The sequence below is a fragment of the Microtus pennsylvanicus genome, chromosome 6 (assembly GCF_037038515.1).
Source record: "Microtus pennsylvanicus isolate mMicPen1 chromosome 6, mMicPen1.hap1, whole genome shotgun sequence".
Lineage (NCBI taxonomy): Eukaryota > Metazoa > Chordata > Mammalia > Rodentia > Cricetidae > Microtus > Microtus pennsylvanicus.
In genome coordinates, this window is record NC_134584.1 from 11,406,009 (window position 1) to 11,425,711 (window position 19,703).

The window sequence follows — 19,703 nt, forward strand, 5'->3', positions numbered from 1 at the left end:
ACCAAGACTGCTTTGGGAGTATGTTGGATTAGAGATGCCTGAAAGATACAGATGCAAGATAAAGAATCAGGCCGAATCTGCAAGTCTGGCTCTCAGGAGCAGGATCAGAGGTAACATTCTGGAGTTCAGAACACAGGTATTACCCAAGGCAAGAGAACAGAAAGAACCTGGAGAGTGGATGCAAATTAAGAAGAGCATAAAGCAGAGGCTAAGCGAGCCCAGGGACGCTTTAGTAATCAGAGTCAGAGCAGCTTGGAAGGAGGATGAGAGGAACCGAATGGAGCACTGGGGAGGAGGTGGAGGCAGCTGTGACATCAGGCAAGGATAAACGTGTAAGAGACTGAGCAGACGGCAAAGGCAAGCATTGCTCTTGGAGAGTTCGAAACCACGGCGGGAGGTGCTTTCTTTGACAAGCTTGGTTAAATCTAACTCAAGTGGGCTCAGAGGATTATATGAATGGATGAAAGGAAGCCTGAGTATGGACAACTCCTGGTGAAGTTCTAGGTTTGAGGGAAGCAGCAAAATGGGGCTTGAAGAGAGTGAGGGATGGAGAGATGCCTAAAGAGATCACCTGGAAGTCACTCAGGCATTGCATGTGCTGATGGGAACGACTCAACATCCAAGACAAAGAAGCTGGTGACACAGAAGAGAAGAGACCATTACAGGACAGTATAGGACGGATAGGATGCAGGAGACCGCGGGGAAGAGGAAAGCATGAGGAGAGAGGCTGTCCAGCCAAGAGATAGGGAAGTGGGGCGATCTGAGGACAGGAGAGTGAAATCTTTTTTCTTGGTTTTGCATGGTTTTTTTTCACTGAAAATGAGAAATGAGGTCATCCTCTGAAAGCAAGGAAAACAGTTTAGACAACAGGAGGAGAAATAGGACGGGGTTGAAAACTGCGGAGGGGCTCAGTCCCAGTGCTAAGTGGAAGCAAGGGGTCTTGGGGCCGGAGAGAAGGTTCAGTGGGCACAATGTGGAGTTCAGATCCCCAGCACCCATGGAAATGCTGAGCAGGCGTGTTGGTCCACCTGAAATGACAGTGCTTCAGAAGTGAAATTAAATCCCTAGGAGCATTCTGGCAGCTAGACTAGCTGACTGGAGAACTCTGGGTTAAAGGGGAAAAGAGAAACTTTGTCTCAATCTATAAGACATAGAGTAATCAGAGAAGAAATCCAATATCAACCTCGGGCCTCCACAGTCCCACATAACACATGTGTACCTCTACAAGCATACTACACACACACATGCATGCGTGCACGCATGTGAACACACACAAACACACATGCAAACACTTGCATATGTGCATTACACACGCACACATGCACACACACATGCATGTGAACACATGCGTACACACACACGCATGCACATACACAACACACACACAGCATACAAACAACCACCCTGGATGAGAGGTGACCTTTTCTCTCTTCCATCCCATTCACTGAAGCAGGAATCTTGGAACGGCCAAGCTGTAGAACTTTGATATGACTGCATGTGATAAGCCTGGATGGGACATTAAGCTTTCTATTCTGATGGCACATGCTTACAAATGTCATAGCATGGTGTTACACTGGATGCTAGAGACCAACATACAGCTGGTCCAGGTGGAGACAGATCGCAGCTGATTCCAAGCACGGTCTCTGGCTCATCAGTAACTGTGAAGCCTCACTGCTTTCCCACATCGTCTACTGGGTGAATTTTGATCATTCGATTCTTTCTTTGTGCACTAAATAAGCTCAGATAATGAAGATGAATATTTTTGAGGGGTACATTATTGCTAACCACACATGGTCCTGCTAGCCATGTGCATATCTGCAATCTAGCTAGCAATAAACTATTATTTCCTTACTTCTTGTTGTCACTTACAAAGACTTAAAATTGGTTCACACAAGGACACAACTCCAGGAGATAGTTTCCTTTATCATTTGTCTCTTTGTTCGCTAGCCTTTCTTGTTTAAATTTTAACTCATTATTGGCTATAGTGTGTGTGTTTTTATGTTTTATTATATTAAACGCTTAACCAAAGACCCCTTTGTACATACCCTATGGCTTGCTGGGGTTAGATAAGAAAGCTCAGGGAGAACGAGGAATGGCCACAGTGACCAGAGAAGAGCTGTTAATCCCCAAGGCTGACGATAAGGAACTTTTGAAATGTCCATGACTCTGCAGACCTTGAGCAGCGACCCAGAAGATGTGCCCTTTAGCTAGAGACCCAGCTAAGCCATCAGAAATGTGATATGATATCTGACAGGTCAAATTGGTTTTTATTTTTAACACATTAAATTTAAAACTGGAGGCTGTTAAATTGTCCCACATAGATAGAAACAGAAATTCAAAGAGAAGCCCAAAGTCCTTGAGCCTTAACTTGCCACTAGGACTCACCTGCCCCTTTCTCCACATCCTCCTGTTGTCTTCCCACCAGCTTTGGCTTCTGTGTCAAAGTTTCTTATTCATTTCTCTAAGAAGTTTATTACCCATCAAAGTTGTGGCTTCCTACAGTGGAATTTTCGGGGATTCTAAGCACAGGGGAACCAGGTCAACTTTATGAACCCATGCTCAACTTTAGTGTCTCAGGAACACGAGTGCTTCGTGACTGTAGCTGCTCCCATAGGATGAGGACTGTGGTGTGTGTGCAGGTGAATTGGACACACACACACACACACCCATACACCCATGTGTGATGTATACTTGTATACCCAAGTGGAGGACAGAGGTCAACCTTAGTGTCTCCCTGCATCACCTTACATTCGAGTCAGGTGCTCTAACTGATCCCAGAGTTCACCACTTGGGTAGACTATCTGGTCAGCGAGCCCCCAGGAACCTCTTGTCTCTTCCTCCTGGCACTGGACACAGATGTACATTGTATACCAGACTTTGTGTGGGGGTGCTGATGATCTAAACTCAGGTTCTCATGCTTGCAGAACAGATACCGTGCGTGCCGTTTCCCCAAGCCCTTCATTTATAGTTTTGAACATACAGTGAACATTGTCAAATGGAATGCTACCAGTGGAGGGACCTCCCTGACAGGGTGAGATGCCGGGCTGAGTCCCTTACAAACTACTTAGGACAGCATACCTTTGCCCATAACTTCTTCTTAGAGAAATTACAAGGCACTAAGCCTATATCAGTACAGAGTTTGCTAGGTGTCTTCATAGGCTAAGCCAGAGCTGCTGGCTGAGGCCCAAACTGCTCTTAGGATCATCCTCTGCCCTACTGGAGAGGAGGAGTGAGGGCAAGGGAGGACTCAGCTCCTCTCGCCAGTATTAGAATCTCTGCTTTAGTTTCTCTCTCCCCCATAAACCAAAGGCGACAGAACTCATGAGCACGGGGCTTAAAGTGTTGCAACACCTGTGCCTCGGCCCTTGAGATTCCCTTTGCATTGTTCTGAGGAAGGCCCAGGTATAAGTCCTGGCAGGATCTCCCCTCTCCCTCCGGCTGATGCTAATGACTCGCCCTAGTTGCAAGCCGCTCCTGTAGTTTCTCCGCACAGGCAGAGGTGGCAGCTGGGAGGAACACACATGAGCATAAACAAAGTTTTCCAGTCTCCTAGTGTATTTGGGAATGTCGTATAAAGCATTCTCAAGGTCGACTTCTGTGGGGACAAGACTAGGCCACAATCTCAGAGCTGAGAGATACTGTACTCATATCAGCCCAGCCACACCTGTGTACGGAACCTCGCTGACTCTGGGATTCGGCTTTCCATGTGCACTCCTCCTAGCTGTTACCTCAGAGACCCAGAACAACACCTTCTTTATTCCAATTTGTTCAGTACACCAGCCTGGTTCTGCTTTGTGCCAGGTAAACAGGAGGCAGGAAGTGCAGGCGCATCAAATCACGACAGCTAAATGTGTGTTGCCTTCAGCCTCGGGAGCATTTAGAAAATCCACTTCGGTTTCCATTCCCCACTAACTCTGCGTGTTCACATCACGCTACAGACTGTAGCGATCCTGTCTGCTTGCCTGTGATCCCAGCTGTGAGACAGAGAGCCCTGTTGGTTTCTGAGATTCTGGTGCTGGGCTTAATGCCGGGACACAGCTATGCCTGACATATGCTAGTTGGATTTTATGCTGTAAGATAATGCAGCGATTATTGCAAAACCAAGTGCTCATCAATTCCACAGGTGTTGCCGCCAGCTTCTCGGTCTTTGTACTCTCTGGTTGTGTCACAAGGATGATCAGAGCCTCACGATCATTTTGATACTGTTTTAGCAGAAAGTAATCACACGAGAATCTTTTTCTGTTGTTGGTTCATGACATAGACACAGCTGGGCTGCAAAGCAGCATTGGTTCTGCTGAAGTACTTCAGGAGGAAGTCTTTAGCTCGGCTCCAGCAGTGGCAGTGACGGCTTCCCTGGGCTGCCTATGTTTAGGTGTGGAGTACATGAACTTGCCTCCTTTTTAATCTAACCTTGAGAGGAATTCTGAAGCCTCCATCTACCCGTACATTTGGTCCTGGACTGATGCCAATCCCAAGTCCATCCTTTAGAGCATGTGGCCCTGCTCCTTCATCTCTGCAGTTTTAGGAAATATAAGTTCCCGCCCAGAGTGAAGACACTCAGCTTTCCCCAGTCACAAAGCCTTGGGAGAGCTGGGGAGAAAGGAGGAGAGGGAGGGCACATCGCAGCACTCATTAGTTGTGCTCTAGTTTCCTTCAAGGTTGGGTACAGACACTCACACCCACTGCAGAAGTGTGCCCAACACACCGAGGGGTGGGTTCCTGAAGGCATGACCTGGTGGGACCCCTACTGGCTAGGGAACAATGACACAGAGTCACATTCCAGGAGGTGCGATAACCATGTTATCCAGAGGGCTGGAGAGCATTTGGGTAGGATGGGAGGAGAACTGTGGTGTGGGGTCGTGCACAGACCTGCCCCTCCTCCCTCGACTCCCACTCAATCAGAGAAGGATGAGCAGCTATAATTCACATCACAGGAGGAGGGGGATTAGGGGTATGAGTTAGCTCAGGCCACAGAATAGGGCTTATGAGAAGGTGGAAGGAAGAGACATGTCTCAAAGGCTGCTAAAAGGCAAGTTGGAGAGAGACTTGGTCTTCAGGAGAGAGAAAATGGGATGATATAGCAAATTCTCACTAATCAGGTGAGGGCGAGCACAGCACAGGACTTAGGGTTACTTGTTTTGTGACCTCTGACCTCTGCTTCTGGAGGATGGGCTTTGGAGACCATGGCAGAGTGGGAACAAGGGTGACCGTGAAGAGTCCCAGCCCAGACAAGGTCCATGCTGGGCCCTGCTCACAGCACTCTCCAAAGCCGGTTTTGGTGTATTGCCTTCTAGACTTAGAATTTAGATTTGGCAAACTCTTTCTTATGATGAAGATGCCTCTGACTGGCATGGAGTTCAATAAATAATTGATTTTGACAATCAACGCTGTCTATGCACACAGGGGACATCCGCTAAAACCCGACGTAAACACTAAGCAGTGGTCTTTCACGTATGGGCGCTGGGCCTTTCCTTCTTGTTTATAAACAGTACTCAAATTTTCTTCCTCTGATAAGATTTACTTGGCTTCAGAACAATGATTTCTCAGTGGATATCCAGCAACTACTTGGTGTTGAAGTAAAAAATACAAGTTTTTTGCCTTTGCTGTCCTGGAAGGCTCTACAGTCCACAAAGTCTGTCAATTCTAATTTTCTTTGAGCGACTTGAAATAGAGTGTGTTGCAAATCCTCTGGGCTTTTAGTAACTCAAGCTCGTCCTCTCATCAACCTCATACACTTAGAGCCTGTCACTCACATCCACATCCCAGACTTCTTCATTGGGGAAACAAATGTTCAAGTAATAGTCAAAGCATACATTGTGGCTGCCTTCTGAAAAAGGCCAGATTGCCCTCATACATGAAAAATGCTTGTTCAGAGATGGGCTGTTTTCCAGTCATTTCTAGGTAGGAGGAACTCATTAATGTAAGTACACTAAGCAGAGAAAGAAAACATTCTGAATTAGTGGAGGTACTGCCTTATGTCGCTATTTCAATCTAAAATGCTCACCGGCATGGATACAACAGAGGAAGAATGTTTGATACACAGCCAGTGTGACTGAAGACCAAGCCAGATTTCGCATAGTGATGCTACCTTCTGCTGTTCTTTGATGTAATAATTCAAAATTATCTCTATTTTAAAGGTAAACTGTTTGTTAAGAATTCATTAAATTCCAACAATTCTAGAAGCCATTAGCGCTAAATATTTAAACTAAATGTTAAGGGCCAAAAGGGAGTGTTTGCGGTTTAATGCAGAAATAAATACTACCTGACAGACCCCTGACTTTCATTACTTTGTTTCAGCTTTTAAAGAAATTTAATTAAATTGATTTGGGCTCTAAAGGTACAGTATATATTAGGACGTGGCTCTTCTGAAATACTACGTTTTAAAAGCAAATACTTATAAATCAATTTTATGAACTCAGTTTAATTCAGATGGGCTAATCCTGAAGACCTATTATCATCAAGAAGATCTGACAAGTCGTGAAGGAATGCATTGACTTTAGTCAAAGAGGTTTACCATGACTTGTCAGGATCCAACGGGTACCAAAAGGATAAAAACAAAGACCTTAAAACACCAGAAGATCAGGCCAGCCTCTTTTGTGGTGCCACTTTGGGAGTTTAAATAAAACAGTGGACTTTCATTTCCTATTTGTGAATAGGATGTGACCACAGCTGGGCAAGGATCTGTGGAGCAGGATGTTGAGTCCTTTGGGCATATGTCAATGAGATAGGGGGCTGGGTCATAAATGTCTTTCACCAGAGGAGTGGAGAATGAAAACGTGGCACATATACACAGTGGAATACTCTCCAGCTATAAAGAAAAATGATACCATGAAACTGAATATGAATGGTCACACTAAGTGAGTTAACCAGAACACAGAAAGACAAACATCGCATGTTCTGTCTTATCCGTGGTTCGTGGTTCTGCATCTTCAGAGATGAGTATATAGCATGGAGCAGCCGCAGAACCAGGAAAGTATGAAGGGATCATAATGGGGGCTCACGAGAGGGAACTGCAGGAGACGGGTGATATAAAGGGGGAAACACAGAAGGGGGCGGGGCTAAAACTAAGGAGGAGAAAGGGAAGCCAATATAGAAGGAGAAGGAGGAAGGAATAACACCAAGGTTGTGTGATTAAAGCTTCAACAGATGTTTTATATTTACCTAAAATTATACACAATACAGATGAATGTGTGTGTTTGCATACATGTGTGTATGAGCTGAGCCACTTGGACTGACAACGTTTTCCACAAGAACCACAGACTAATAAAACCCCAGTATCAGGCACATGAAAACTCCTTTGAAACAGCTTGTTAGGGGTGTCAAAGTGACTCCCCAAACAACACAGACTATTGGTGTAACCCTTGGTTGCCTCTGGGGAATTGCGGGTGGGTCCCTATTACTGAAGACATCACTTGATACGACCGACAGTCTCTTTTCTGTGGTTTAGCTTCTGTGATTCCAGAAAATACTCTGTCACGGGATGGAGGCAGTTAAGCAGTCCTACCTAGCTGCAGCACCTTTGAACCATGACATCACCAGTGTGGCAAGCTATGCATGAAGATGCAGTGGGTCCATGCACACGTTGGTGGCCAGCAACAGCTGTCTGATTTAACTTAAGGTCCACTCAGCATGAGGCAAAACATGCCATGTACTGGAAGTCCAGCCAGCCTCCAGGGCTAGTGAGGTCACAGACCTTAGAAAAGAATCTCCTACTGCAACTTTTCTAGCCTACCACAATCCCTCATGGCATTCTAAACCCTATCCTTACACCTATAGATAAATGTAACTACCAACTCTTAATTAAAGAAGCTTCTCTTGACAGCAAACGGGGACCATTTGCTTCAGAATCTCAGATCATGAACAGGAGAAACATATGTCTGTTTCGCAATAGTCCAGAAAAAAATAAGTGCAGAGCATTCAAGAAATAACTGTTGAGAATCACATGCTTAAGCAACAGGGAAAGGAAATCCAATAAAAAATAAACCCACTAAGAAATTCCCAGAGCCTAGAAGACAACCAAGGGAATAGGAATCCAGTTATGTGCTGAATGAATATGGAAATGTCTGTTTACTAGTCGGACTGGGAGGGGGGCTCTCAGGGCAAGGAAGATGGGAGCTGGGGAAATGGGGCTTCAGTGTTTTTTTCAGGAGTTCATGGGAACCATGTCAAGGGTGTCACCCTATCCAGGACCAGTAGCACCAAAAAGAAGCATCAAGATTCCAAATTCTTTGACTTTCCTTCTCCCTTGGCCACTGATGATAGTTTTCATATTGTTCACCCCGTGATAAATCGTCTGAAGGCTTCTTGTTGTTTCCTAGGGCACTGATCTTGCACAGGACCGAGGAATCATGGGTGTGGGTAGCTGTTAAGGTTGAAGCTACTGGTAACTACTATAGCATTTTCACCGAGATGGAAGATATGGGACAGAGAGCGCGCTCTTAGACATTCTGAGCATAGACAAAAGGAGTATGAACTATGTACTCTTGAAAACTTGGGGGCTGCAGGGGTTATCGTCTCAAGTGGTGTTAGCAGGGTGATCTACACGTTGAGTAACAGAGGTTGAAATGACTGTTGCTCTTGTGGCTTAAGCTTCAGCTAGAGCCACTGTATGACACACTTCCAAGAGTTGTATACGATCTTATGATTATAAGCATTTCCTTTTAAATAGGTCTTTTCAAATGGCATCAGATATAAGGGTATGGACTTTGTAATCTAGTGTAATTTGCCTGTAGAGGTTTAGCAAAAGCCTGAGGCTGATGGACAATTCTGAGTAGCCCAGTGAAGATGTCCAGGCATAAGTGATCCATCAACAGATGGGAGAGGCTCAGTGATTGGTACAACTCCGAGCAAATGATACCACTGACCCCAAGAGAGAAGAAGGCAACATGGGCACATGTCTCCTGGGCAGAGTGACCAAAGCCAGGTGAAACTCTGCTAGCTTTCCTCACCATGGAACCATTTCTTTCTCTATTTAACCAGCTTGGCAGGTGTGGGATGGGCAAAAGTTCAGCACACGAAAGACAGAGGCGAGGAGGAACTAGGGTAGCTGTAACACCACCCAGTTTATCCTGATCTGCCAGAAAACAAGTGGTTGAGTTTGAGTTGATATCACAAAGTGAGTTCCTGTGTGTATGTAAACTTACATTCCCCTTGTTGGCTTTTCTCGTGCTTGACCGAGTCTTTTCCCCCCTGCTTTTTGTCTCTGCAATTTCTGACTTCAAACTGTATGGGAGAAGTTTTGTGATAAGAGTGGATTAAAGAGAAAATGTTTAATTTGGGTGTAGCTACATGGGGTTCCCTTCCTTGGGGATCTGTTTGACGAAGAGGTGTAATTTAGTCACTTCTTATTCAGTAACTGCCACGTACATTGATTTTCACTTTTGAACGATTGATTTTTGCTACTATTCCCATTTGTACGTTTGATTTTGGACAGATATCATATGATGAGCATCTAAGAATTGTCTTTTAGAGGTCAAGGGACCTCATGAAGAAAGACCTTCTTTGTCAATACAAACATCACCAAGTAAATTCCCAGATTTATGGAGGGGGATGTTTTGTAGCTGAGTTGAACCTCAGTGTTTTCTTTCACTACCCTAACTTGACATCAAGTGATTCAGGAAGAAAAATAGCTGCCTTGGCCTGTGGCAGGACAGGATATAGGTAGGCAGGAAAACTAAACTGAATGCAGGGAGAAAGAAGGTAGAGTCAGGCAGATGTCACGCAGCTGCTGAAGGAGAAAGATGCTGGAATCTTACTGGTAAGTCACAGCCTCACGGTGATACACAGATTTCTAGAAATGGGTTAGTTTAGGATATAAGAACTAGCTAGAAATATGCCTGAGTCATCGACCAAAGCAGCTTCTTTATTAACCAGTGGTAATAAAACATATTCATAGCATACAGACAGGACCAGGTGGGACAGAAATTTCCATCCACAGATGAGGGCACATGGGAAGTCTGTATCCCCTTTTAGTTTGTGTATGAACTTAAAACCATCCTAAGAAACACAAAGATTTAAACTTTAATAGGGAACAATAAACTTCCCCAAATAACAAAAACCCACAGTCCAAATGATAAAGGAAGCTTCTACTTCAGGCAGCTGCTGTGTATATAATGCTTTGGAAGCTGAATGGGCTGTGTGAAATTTAAAATCAACGTCTGTTACCCAGTCTGCATTCAGGAAGGTCTGCTAAAGTGGTCATGAGCATAATGCCCCATGAAGACCCATAAAACACTGGCTGAGGAGGAGATAAGCTTCAATTTTCTATTCCATTAAACCGTAGGCTGTATCTTCACAGATACTGGTGTCTGGAAGAGGAAACTTTTAAGCTTGGCACAGCGAGTAATCAAAGTAGTTGAGATAAACTAAGAAGTGTGACTTTTTATTAAAAGGAAAAGTTAAAAAGCATCTCCATTACTTTTGCCAGCGATGCAGCTCTGGTTTCTCTCATTGACTACAGTCTTATTTCTCATGCATACAGATGAAGTCTCTTCCCAGAGGCATAGCTTCATCCTGCCTTTTATATATTTGGGGGATCCTTGCACTTGGTGCTTTCCATTAGGGTGGATATTAATTGCTCCAGGGTTGGAGACGAGTGTGATGTCAATGGTTATGAAGGGATGGATGACTTGCCAAATAAATAAGTTGATGGTGAAAACTCTCCCACGACAAGTATCTGAGCCAGGAATGGAAGCTGCTTCTACCAGAAGCATAAATACTTATGTAGTCATTAAATGGTATAGTGCCAGTAAACTGGAGTATGTTTAGTCATGGGTTTATAATACTGAAAAGCAATTCAAGTAAAAATTAAAAAATATTTAAACTCATCATTTTTTAAAAACTATTTTAGGTTACTAAGCAGTGCTATTAACTTGGATTAAGGAGTTCATAAAGTTGATGTTCAAGGGAGGTAGTATCAAAGCCACAGGGAGAATGAAGGTTGAGATGTGCCATGGGACAGAACACAGATCTAAGGGACGGTCTGAGGGCAAGGACAGATATGGCTGCATAAGTACTTGCAAGGGATGGGATGATTTAGAGAGAGGCCAAGGCTTGTCTTGGTAGGACTCACGAGCCATGCCAAGATATTTAGACACCATACTGAAGACCAAGAGGGCCATGAGAAGGCATGAATCACACTGACACTTTAGATGGTTTATCCTTGTAGCCCTTTGGAGAGCGCAGATCAGAGCTCAGGCCAGTGATCTGGCAGCGAAGAGGCGGCTGCTTATGCGTCCCTGAACGTCAAAAGAGGTGGGCAGAGCCTGAGATGTATACAGCTTTCTGTAGAGGCAGGAATGGTTCCTGGCACCAATGTGGAGAACAGGGTTAGCTCATGATGACATGCAGGGGACCCGGGAAGAACAGCTGAATTTAGGAGGAGCAGACTCTCTGGGATCTGGCGTCAGTGGGGCACTGCAGAAAAGTTATTTAAACGGGCTGTGTAGATGGCTAATGATCTAAAGAGCGAGGGCTAGGAAACAGATCGCAGGGACAGCCACATTTGGTTAACTGTACCCAGCGGGTAGAGTTCTGGCCACTCGGGAAATACGCAGACCAGACAACCGAGTCCCAAGCATCAAGAGCTCGAGACACCGAAATGTAAGGAATGAACAGGAAGATGAGCTGCTCAAGGATGGAGAAGAGGCGGTGGGGAGCCTGAGGCAAAGGGGAGGACTGAAGTGTAATGCGAGTCATGAGAAGATGGCTTTTGCTCATTTGTTCTGTGACACTTCAAAGGAGAAGCATATGGGACCAAAATGGGGACAGTCGTGGGAGGAGGGCAGCAATAGGCTTTGACTGCGTATCTCGCTCTTCCTTAGGCCTCACTCTGACCTTCCAGGTAACAGGAATCTTCAGTATACCCACCCCACTGTGCGTGCACATGCACTCCGCGCTGACATGCAACAGAAAGAGCCACCCACAAAACCATAGCAGTTTGCTTTCCTCAATCACGTCCTAAAACACTAAGCCTGTGGTTTGCTTTACTAAGCCTTCATATGTATGGTTCTTCCTGCTGGGCTCCATTACAAAGCAATGGTTGGCAGGTGGAGTCACTTAGGAGCAAGATTGTGGGTAAAGGGTAGGGCATTAGCATCTACAGACAGCAGGAGAGAGTAGGGGACCAAGGGAAAAGCAGCAGCAAAATGCCCATGGAAATGACTGCGGGGGCCTAGACTCGTTCTCTACTGTCAAAGAATTATCAAAGGGCTCATGGCCAACTACTTCCCTGGGACACCCTGGCAGCTGAGTGTAGGCCCAGGCCAAGTCCTAGTTCCCTGGGTATGAGCCAGAGCTCAGCAGCTTCCTTCTCTTTGACTGTCCAGCTCTCTGTTCCACTGTTTGGCTGGAGTAAGTGTATGGGGCTGGGGGGGGCAGCCAATAAGTTTAACTTACACAGAAAGGATTGAATCTACAGTGCGTGGCAGAGGAGAGAGAGAGAGAGAGAGAGAGAGAGAGAGAGAGAGAGAGAGAGAGAGAGAGAGAGAGCGCAGAGGATTTCTGTCTGATCTCGGCTCATGGCAGAAGTAGCTACTTAAGTGGATCATTTATAGCTGCGCTGTCTGCTTAGTGACTTTGTTTACACCCCATTCTGTTTCTTGGTGATGACACATAGCACTTAGACAGTTGTTTTTGGATTTTTATACCCTCCTCCTCCCAAGTTTATTTACTCTTCCCCAAGCCACCCATTGTAAGACTTCCCAAACACTATCAAACATAAGCACTCCATTTTGTCAAGGGACTTGTTTTTAATCTGAAGTGTCTAGAGAGACAAGCACTTCTGACATCCTACATAACCAACAGGTTTGCAAATACCCTCCATTGCTTTATGAACCGTCCATTGGCCATTCACAGAAGATAAAGGATTTCACACTTCTACGTAGTACTAGCTGAACATGAGGGCTGTTTAGAAAAGCTGCTGTGTTACATAACCATGATAACCTCTGCTCATCTTCCCCAAAGTGGATAGTCCAGATGGGCTCCACTCAAGCTGAAGATTCAGATAACGCGAATGTGTTTGGGGGCATCAAATGCATCGTGAATAAACCACAGTTTTGTTTTGGTCAGAACCCAGATAGCCAAGGTATCCTAGCTGACTAAGTGCATATCTGGAAAATAAAACAGTTGAGCTAATGTTATGCAAGTCTGACTTTTGTGTAGCTGAAGCCAGTGATGGATGTAGCCACATTGGGTCTCAGACATCCTAAATTCCATCTCCCAGCTATGTTTTCCCTCTTTTAATGTCCTCACCCCAAACTCTTAATTATACAAATTCTAAACATTCTTTAAGATTTAGCTCTATAGTTTTCTTCCCTTTGATCAGTGCTTTAACACCTAAAGAATATAATTCAGAAAGTAATAGAATTGCCAACAATTGCTCCATCTTTTACACTTGCCCACAGCTGTGGCCTCTGTGTCTTAAGTTTTCCTTGGAGTCTTTCAGTTACTGATCTCTAATAGATTCTAATAAGTAGATTTGACATAAGGATAATTAAAAGATATGGATCACACAGCTTTCAAAGGTATGCAAATTGTCAATGAAGAACAGGACAAAAATCGGCCTCCCTGCCGATTAAAGACAATTGAAGAGGAAGAATGAACTGGGCTTTTTCACAGGTCTTTCAAAAGGAAAACGATTATGAATGCAGGGCTTTATCAGGAGAGCTCATGACACTGAGCTCAGAGGTCCCTGTTTCATTTCACAACTGCATAATTTGGAAATGATTAAGAACAACTCTTTCTCAACATTTTTTAATCATGGGCCAACGAAAAACATCACATTGATTTCTCCAGCCCATCTTTCTTGAATGTGGTCATATGAAACACGTTATTTTAAACCAACTTAGCTCTTGAGTTTTAACTCCATTAAGTTTCTGTCAACACACCCTTCCATTTGTGGGAATACAAAGACAATTACACTTCTTGAACTCTACTACCAACAGAGGAAAAAAAATCACCCAAAAGTGAAAAGCTTGTGCTGCCATTCACTAAACAGCTTAGGGTGTCTCAGAGCTGCTTTCCCACGGTGCACAGAGTGTGAGCAGGTGCACTGCAGAGGAGCAGAAGAGCTGGGAGGTGAGCCGGTGCTTCCTGTAAGCCAGGGGCTCAGAACTACTGGCTCCACTCCAGTTTATGGGGCAATCACCATGTCTGCCTGCCTGCTTCGCTCAGCCATGTCTGCTACTCTGCTTAGTTCAATGACCTTTTCCGTGGGAGATTTCTTATCCTTTTTTCTTTTTGTCTCTTTCTTTTGTTTTTGTTTGAAAGACAGGGTTTCTCTGTGTAACAGTCCTAGTTGTCCTGGAGCTAGCTCTTAGAGACCAGGCTGGCCTTGAACTTACAGAGATCCACCTGCCTCTGCTTCCTGAGTGCTGGGACTAAAGGCGTGCGCCACCACTGCTCAGCTATGAGGGAGATTTCACTTAGCCTCAAGAAGGAGCTGAGCAGAGACCATGGGAGTGGCGGGTCTGAATTTCATGCAAAACAGAAAACTTGCTCATCTTTAAGAGGAAAATATTTAGAAAGATTTATCACCAATCTGGTATAGTCCCTAACTCCTAATTTTATGATCTCTGTTCCAAACGTCATGTCTAGAAGCACAGGAAAACTTGGAAAGAGACATGCCTATGTTAAATTTTATCAACTTAAAGTGCAAAGTGCTGAGTGCTCAAGGGAAGAAGAAGAGCCATTGGGGAAATCTAAAAATAGACTAAAACACAGGAGAGCCAGGTATTAAATATTTTACAGGCTTAGAGAAAGACAAAGTGTGCCTCTGGCAAGATGGGCCTCATTCCTTCTGATGTGGGACATTGTGTGCGACCTCACACCCCTGCCCAAGGAGCTGCAGACATACAGGGGCTGGTGATGAGGGATGCCCACAGGTGCAGGCTCTTTCAGCAGGAGGGTCCTCGGCCATGGTAGAAGGAAGTCACCTACCTTTTCCAGCCTGGCTTTTCCTTTCTGAACCCTAGTGTTTTTCTTGTGTTTATGATGTCCTTCATCTCTACTTACTAGTGACATTTAAATTTTCCCCACTTGCTTAGCTAGGAATAGCAAAAAACCAAAACATCCCCTGGAAGATATTGTTAAGAATATGTGCATCCATGTAACAATAATTATTAAAGAAGAGTTTATAAATTTGAGAGGGTGAGAAGACACAGAAGGAGTTGAGGGGGTGAGGGAGGAGGAGAAGTGGTACAGATGCAATGCTTGTATATAAAACTCTCAATAAAAATTATTGTCTAAAAACCAAAAAGCAAACCAAACCAAGCAAAGAAGGCCTGCCTGACCACCAGCTTCTAAAGCATCCTTTCTTCACGGAACTCAGCCGTGAAGGACAGCACCAACATCCCCAGAAGTGGTACTTTTCAGGTTTTATTTTTGATCCACATTGAGAGTGAAAATGCTTTTAAATGTAAAATATACATTCCTGCTTGCCTCACAAGCACACAGAACGAATGCCAAGCCTCCTGTGGTTATGGAGGCCAGGCAGACCTTCATCTCTATCCTCTGGGCAGCCACGTAATAATGCCATCAGGACCCGGAACACAGAGCAGGTTCTGCATCACGTAGGTGATTTTTTCCGGCCCTCATATATTTTGACTCCCCCAGTTTCTCTTGAGCTGTTTATTTTTCCTGTGTCTTCTCTGTAATTACTTGTTCAAATTTATTGAGGCTTTTTAATTTTTTTTTTAAATCTCTAAATTTATGACCTTTGGGTCTACTTTAGAATACACAAGCTCGAAAAACAGTGCTTTTTTTCCCCTCCTATAAAGTGAATTAGTGTTATTCAAAATATATAATTATGCATTTCAAAATGGCTAGACGGATGAACCTTGAAATTTTAACCATAAAGAACGATACATGCCTAAGAGAATGGATGAGGTAAATACTTCGAGTGTGCCAATAACCAATAAATACATGTTTTGAACCAGCACCCTGTACTCTCTAAATATGTATATGCATTGGGTGTTAATTAGAAATGGAAGAGGAGGATGGAATGGTGTCTCAGAGGCTCAGACCACTCTTTAGTCTTCAGAAGACCCTGGTTCCTTCCTTTCCCAGCACTCCGATGGTGGCTCACAATCTCCTGGACCTCTAGATCCAGGGGATTCTATGTCTTCTGATCTCTGTGGTATCCTGCATCTACGAGTAGTACATAGATACACACACAGACACATTTGCACTCATACACACATGCTCTCACATAAAATAAAGAAGCAAATGAATATCTGCCCAAAATAAAAGAACTCACAGGGACCAGTGAGATGACTCGGCAGGCAAAGGTGCTGGCTGAGCCAGTCCTGACACCTGTGCTCTGACACCTTGGAATCCACATAACGGTGGAAGAGGGGACCAGTCCCACAAGTTGTCCTCTGACTTCCATATGTACACCATGGCATACGTGTCCATATACATCACAAACACACACTAGTAAGAATAATAATGATGATGATGCTAAATTCAAAATTTGAAAAGAAATTATAGACTCTTAGGGAATCAAAAAGAGATGTTTTGGTGTAAGGCTACATAAGTTTAGATCTGTTTAGTCAAGAAGGCTCACATGCTATATCTTGGTATATGGATAACATCTTTCTCTTTCCTGTTTCAGGTCCCAAGGCTTTTGAACAAACACTGACTATATGTGGGATGCTTCTTATGATGGTCATATTTGGCCCTAAAACCTATGAGCTCAGGAACCCCAGGTTAGAAAAAGGAAAAAGCAGCCCTTACCTTTTTGTAGAGACTCCTCAGATCTCGGTACTGCCACATGCTGTTGAGGACCTGAGATGCAGCCTTAACCACCTTTGGAGAGTGCCTGGAAAAGACAGGACAGGAAATGCAGATGACCAATGGTGTCTAGTTTGAAAGTACGTTGTCTCGTCAGAAGAGAATAAAATCCACATCCTCTGGGTTTTTCTCTTCAGCTGACTATTGCTTTCCTTGACCCATTCTTCTCAATGACACATCTGGAAGGTGACCGCAGGAGGGCACTAGAATTTGTCAAAGACATTCCAAACGCAAACATCTGAACCATGACACTCAGGGTGAAAACAGATATAGTCTCTAATTATACAAAATGGAAGAGATATACGAAAAAAAAAGTGATTCTGCAGCACTGAATGAGTCTAGGGATTTTTACAGCAGTGTTAAGCCACACATAGGTAATAAGAAGAATGGAGACAGCCATATCCCCAGGGCACAGGTACAGCTATGGGGCTGGCACCCTGACCTGTGTGAGCACAAGCAATGCTTCTGTTGCCTGTGGATGCTAAGCATACATAACACACACAAACACACACACACACACACACACACACACACACACACACACACAGATGAGTGCGCGTGCACACACACACACACACACACACACACACACACACACACCTAACATGGAAACCTAAGAATGATCATAAACAAGAATCTCTGAATCCCTGTGTGCTCCTCAAGTTTGGTCCTTTTGGATCAATGTCACAGGAACTCATAGATATAGTATATAGATTTTTTTCTTGTAACCAAGTAATAAGGCTTCCAAAGCAATGGAGAGTTCAGAAATTGACTCCTCATATGGCAGGGCCACTGACAAGTCTTTGAAGTGAGACCAAAAATGTCTTTGACTCTTACACCCTTGCTGTTGTCCCCTCTTCCTGAAGAATCAGAGGACCAGGACACCTGCTTCTAGATAGGGTCTTCTAATAATGATGGGGATGCTTGTACCCATGGAATCTCAACAATATGGCGGCCTAAGCTAGACCTTCACAATGACAACACCAGGGCACAAATCAATGTGGATGGGGGGCTGACATCTCATAAGGTCCCAGCCCAATATGAAGAACTACAGGCAACCAATAGGTGCCGAGAGGGGATGAACAGGTGCTCATCAGGAGCAGGGCCCCAGGTAAGCTATTCGTTCCCCAGTGGTCAGCCCCAAACATGTAAATTAGAGCAGCATTAAATGGGAACAGACCACTCCCCCCAACACACACCAATAAAAATTACAGGAGTCTTAAGAGACCATGAATTTGAGAGGGGGTTGGGGGATGGGGAGTTTGGGAAGGGGAGAGGGAGGGTGGAATTATAAGAACTCATGTATGAAATTCTCAAAATGTTAACAAAAAAGACATATTTGAAATAAAAAGGCCTTTGAAATGCTAAGGAAGCAGATGGTGGATGGGCTGGGGTGGGCTTGAATTTGAGAGCTGAAATAAACGAACATCTACGACAGGCACTCTATAGTGAAGTCATGGAACGGCAGGACATGTGGCGAGCATGGCTACTGTTTTTCTGGGTCTTCACGTTTGTAATTTACACAAGCTAAGGTTAAAGCTCCTGCATCCACTGACTGAAGAGCAACAGTGACAGCTACCTGTTTCTGAGAAACAACCCAACTCTGGCTGTATTATAACAACAGCAACAAAAATGAGGTTCTACAATAAGGTAACATTTGTTTTATTTCACTAAAATGAATGGATGTTTAATTATTCTATAATTTATGATAGTACCATGCTCTAGCTCCAGTTTTAAGTTTCTGTAACTTAGAGAAATGTAAACCTTTTCAAAAATACAGATTAGAGCCCCGGTTGGCCTTCAGAACCAAGGTTAAACAAAGACTAAATGCTCTTGTGTTTTTACCGCTGCTACTCGGTAATTTGTCTCTGGCAATGCCCAGCAACCCTGGAGGAACATTATTAAAATTCAGGTAATGGTGGTGTGGCTGACACATTAGAATGAAAAATTCCTCGGACACAGTGTAATTTTTTGGTTTGTTTCAACTTCTTCTTTAGTTACAAAATAAGACTGTGAATGCTTATGAGAAGCAGGTTAGCCTCTCAATTAAAATGCCAGAATAGCATGGTGTTTTAGCAGCAGGAAGGTCAAAAGGCACACTGCCCTCTTCTTTGTCTTTCCTTTTGATTCCTCCACTGACTAGTGTCATAAAAATATCTACTTGAAAAGCTGTCGCTGTCAACAGAAGGACTAGAAAAACTGAATATTCCTAAGCGATTATAACCCGAGTCATAGCACACAGCTCTATACGGACAAGCAACAATCCAGACTATTAATAGCTTCTCTGCCTTATGATAAATACAATGACACATCCAACACAATTTCCCATATAACTGTTGAAATCATGAAAGTAGATATTTGGAACAGATGGACATGATAGAATGTCTGCAGTGTATGTTTAAAAATGATACGAAAATAGTAAGTCATCAGACTTCAAAACAATGTGCACTCGCTCCTGTAAGTGTTGATAACAATTACACAGGGCTTTTATCTTCCTGGGAGCTGTCAAATCCGGGGTGGCTGAAGATGTCTGATGGTGCCATTCCTCATGGCTGTACAACTCGGTCACATGGGAATAGCATTGCAGAGTACCAGGTGCCTTGAATGACTTCCCAGCACCATAGGGATTGTGGTTTCGGTGCACTGTGGTTCCATCACCACATGGTTAGGTTTGCTCATACTTCAAAGTAAAATGTAAAAATATTTACAACTTGAGGACCGCAGCTAGGCATATTTGGGTTTTGTTCTATGCTCTTGTTTGTTTGCTTTGCCATGTTTGTTTGCATGCTGTTTCAAAGAAAAACCAGACTTGAACTGAACTTAGCTCTATAAGCAAGTTTTTAAGAACAATTTCGTGTGGACATATTTGTGATAGTTGTATAGGTTAACAGGAATGAACTGATATTTTTACT

General features: G+C 44.0%; 1 protein-coding gene across 4 annotated transcripts in view; it reads right to left on the reverse strand.

The window, feature by feature from the left end:
• Window positions 1–19,703, reverse strand: part of Ctnnd2 (catenin delta 2) — a 746,809-nt gene that overhangs the window by 19,277 nt on the left and 707,829 nt on the right. For all 4 annotated transcript variants that reach the window (XM_075975796.1, XM_075975795.1, XM_075975797.1 and 1 more), the window contains one exon: window positions 16,735–16,819. In XM_075975796.1, coding sequence (XP_075831911.1) covers window positions 16,735–16,819 — 85 coding nt within the window. The remainder of the gene's footprint in view (window positions 1–16,734; window positions 16,820–19,703) is intronic.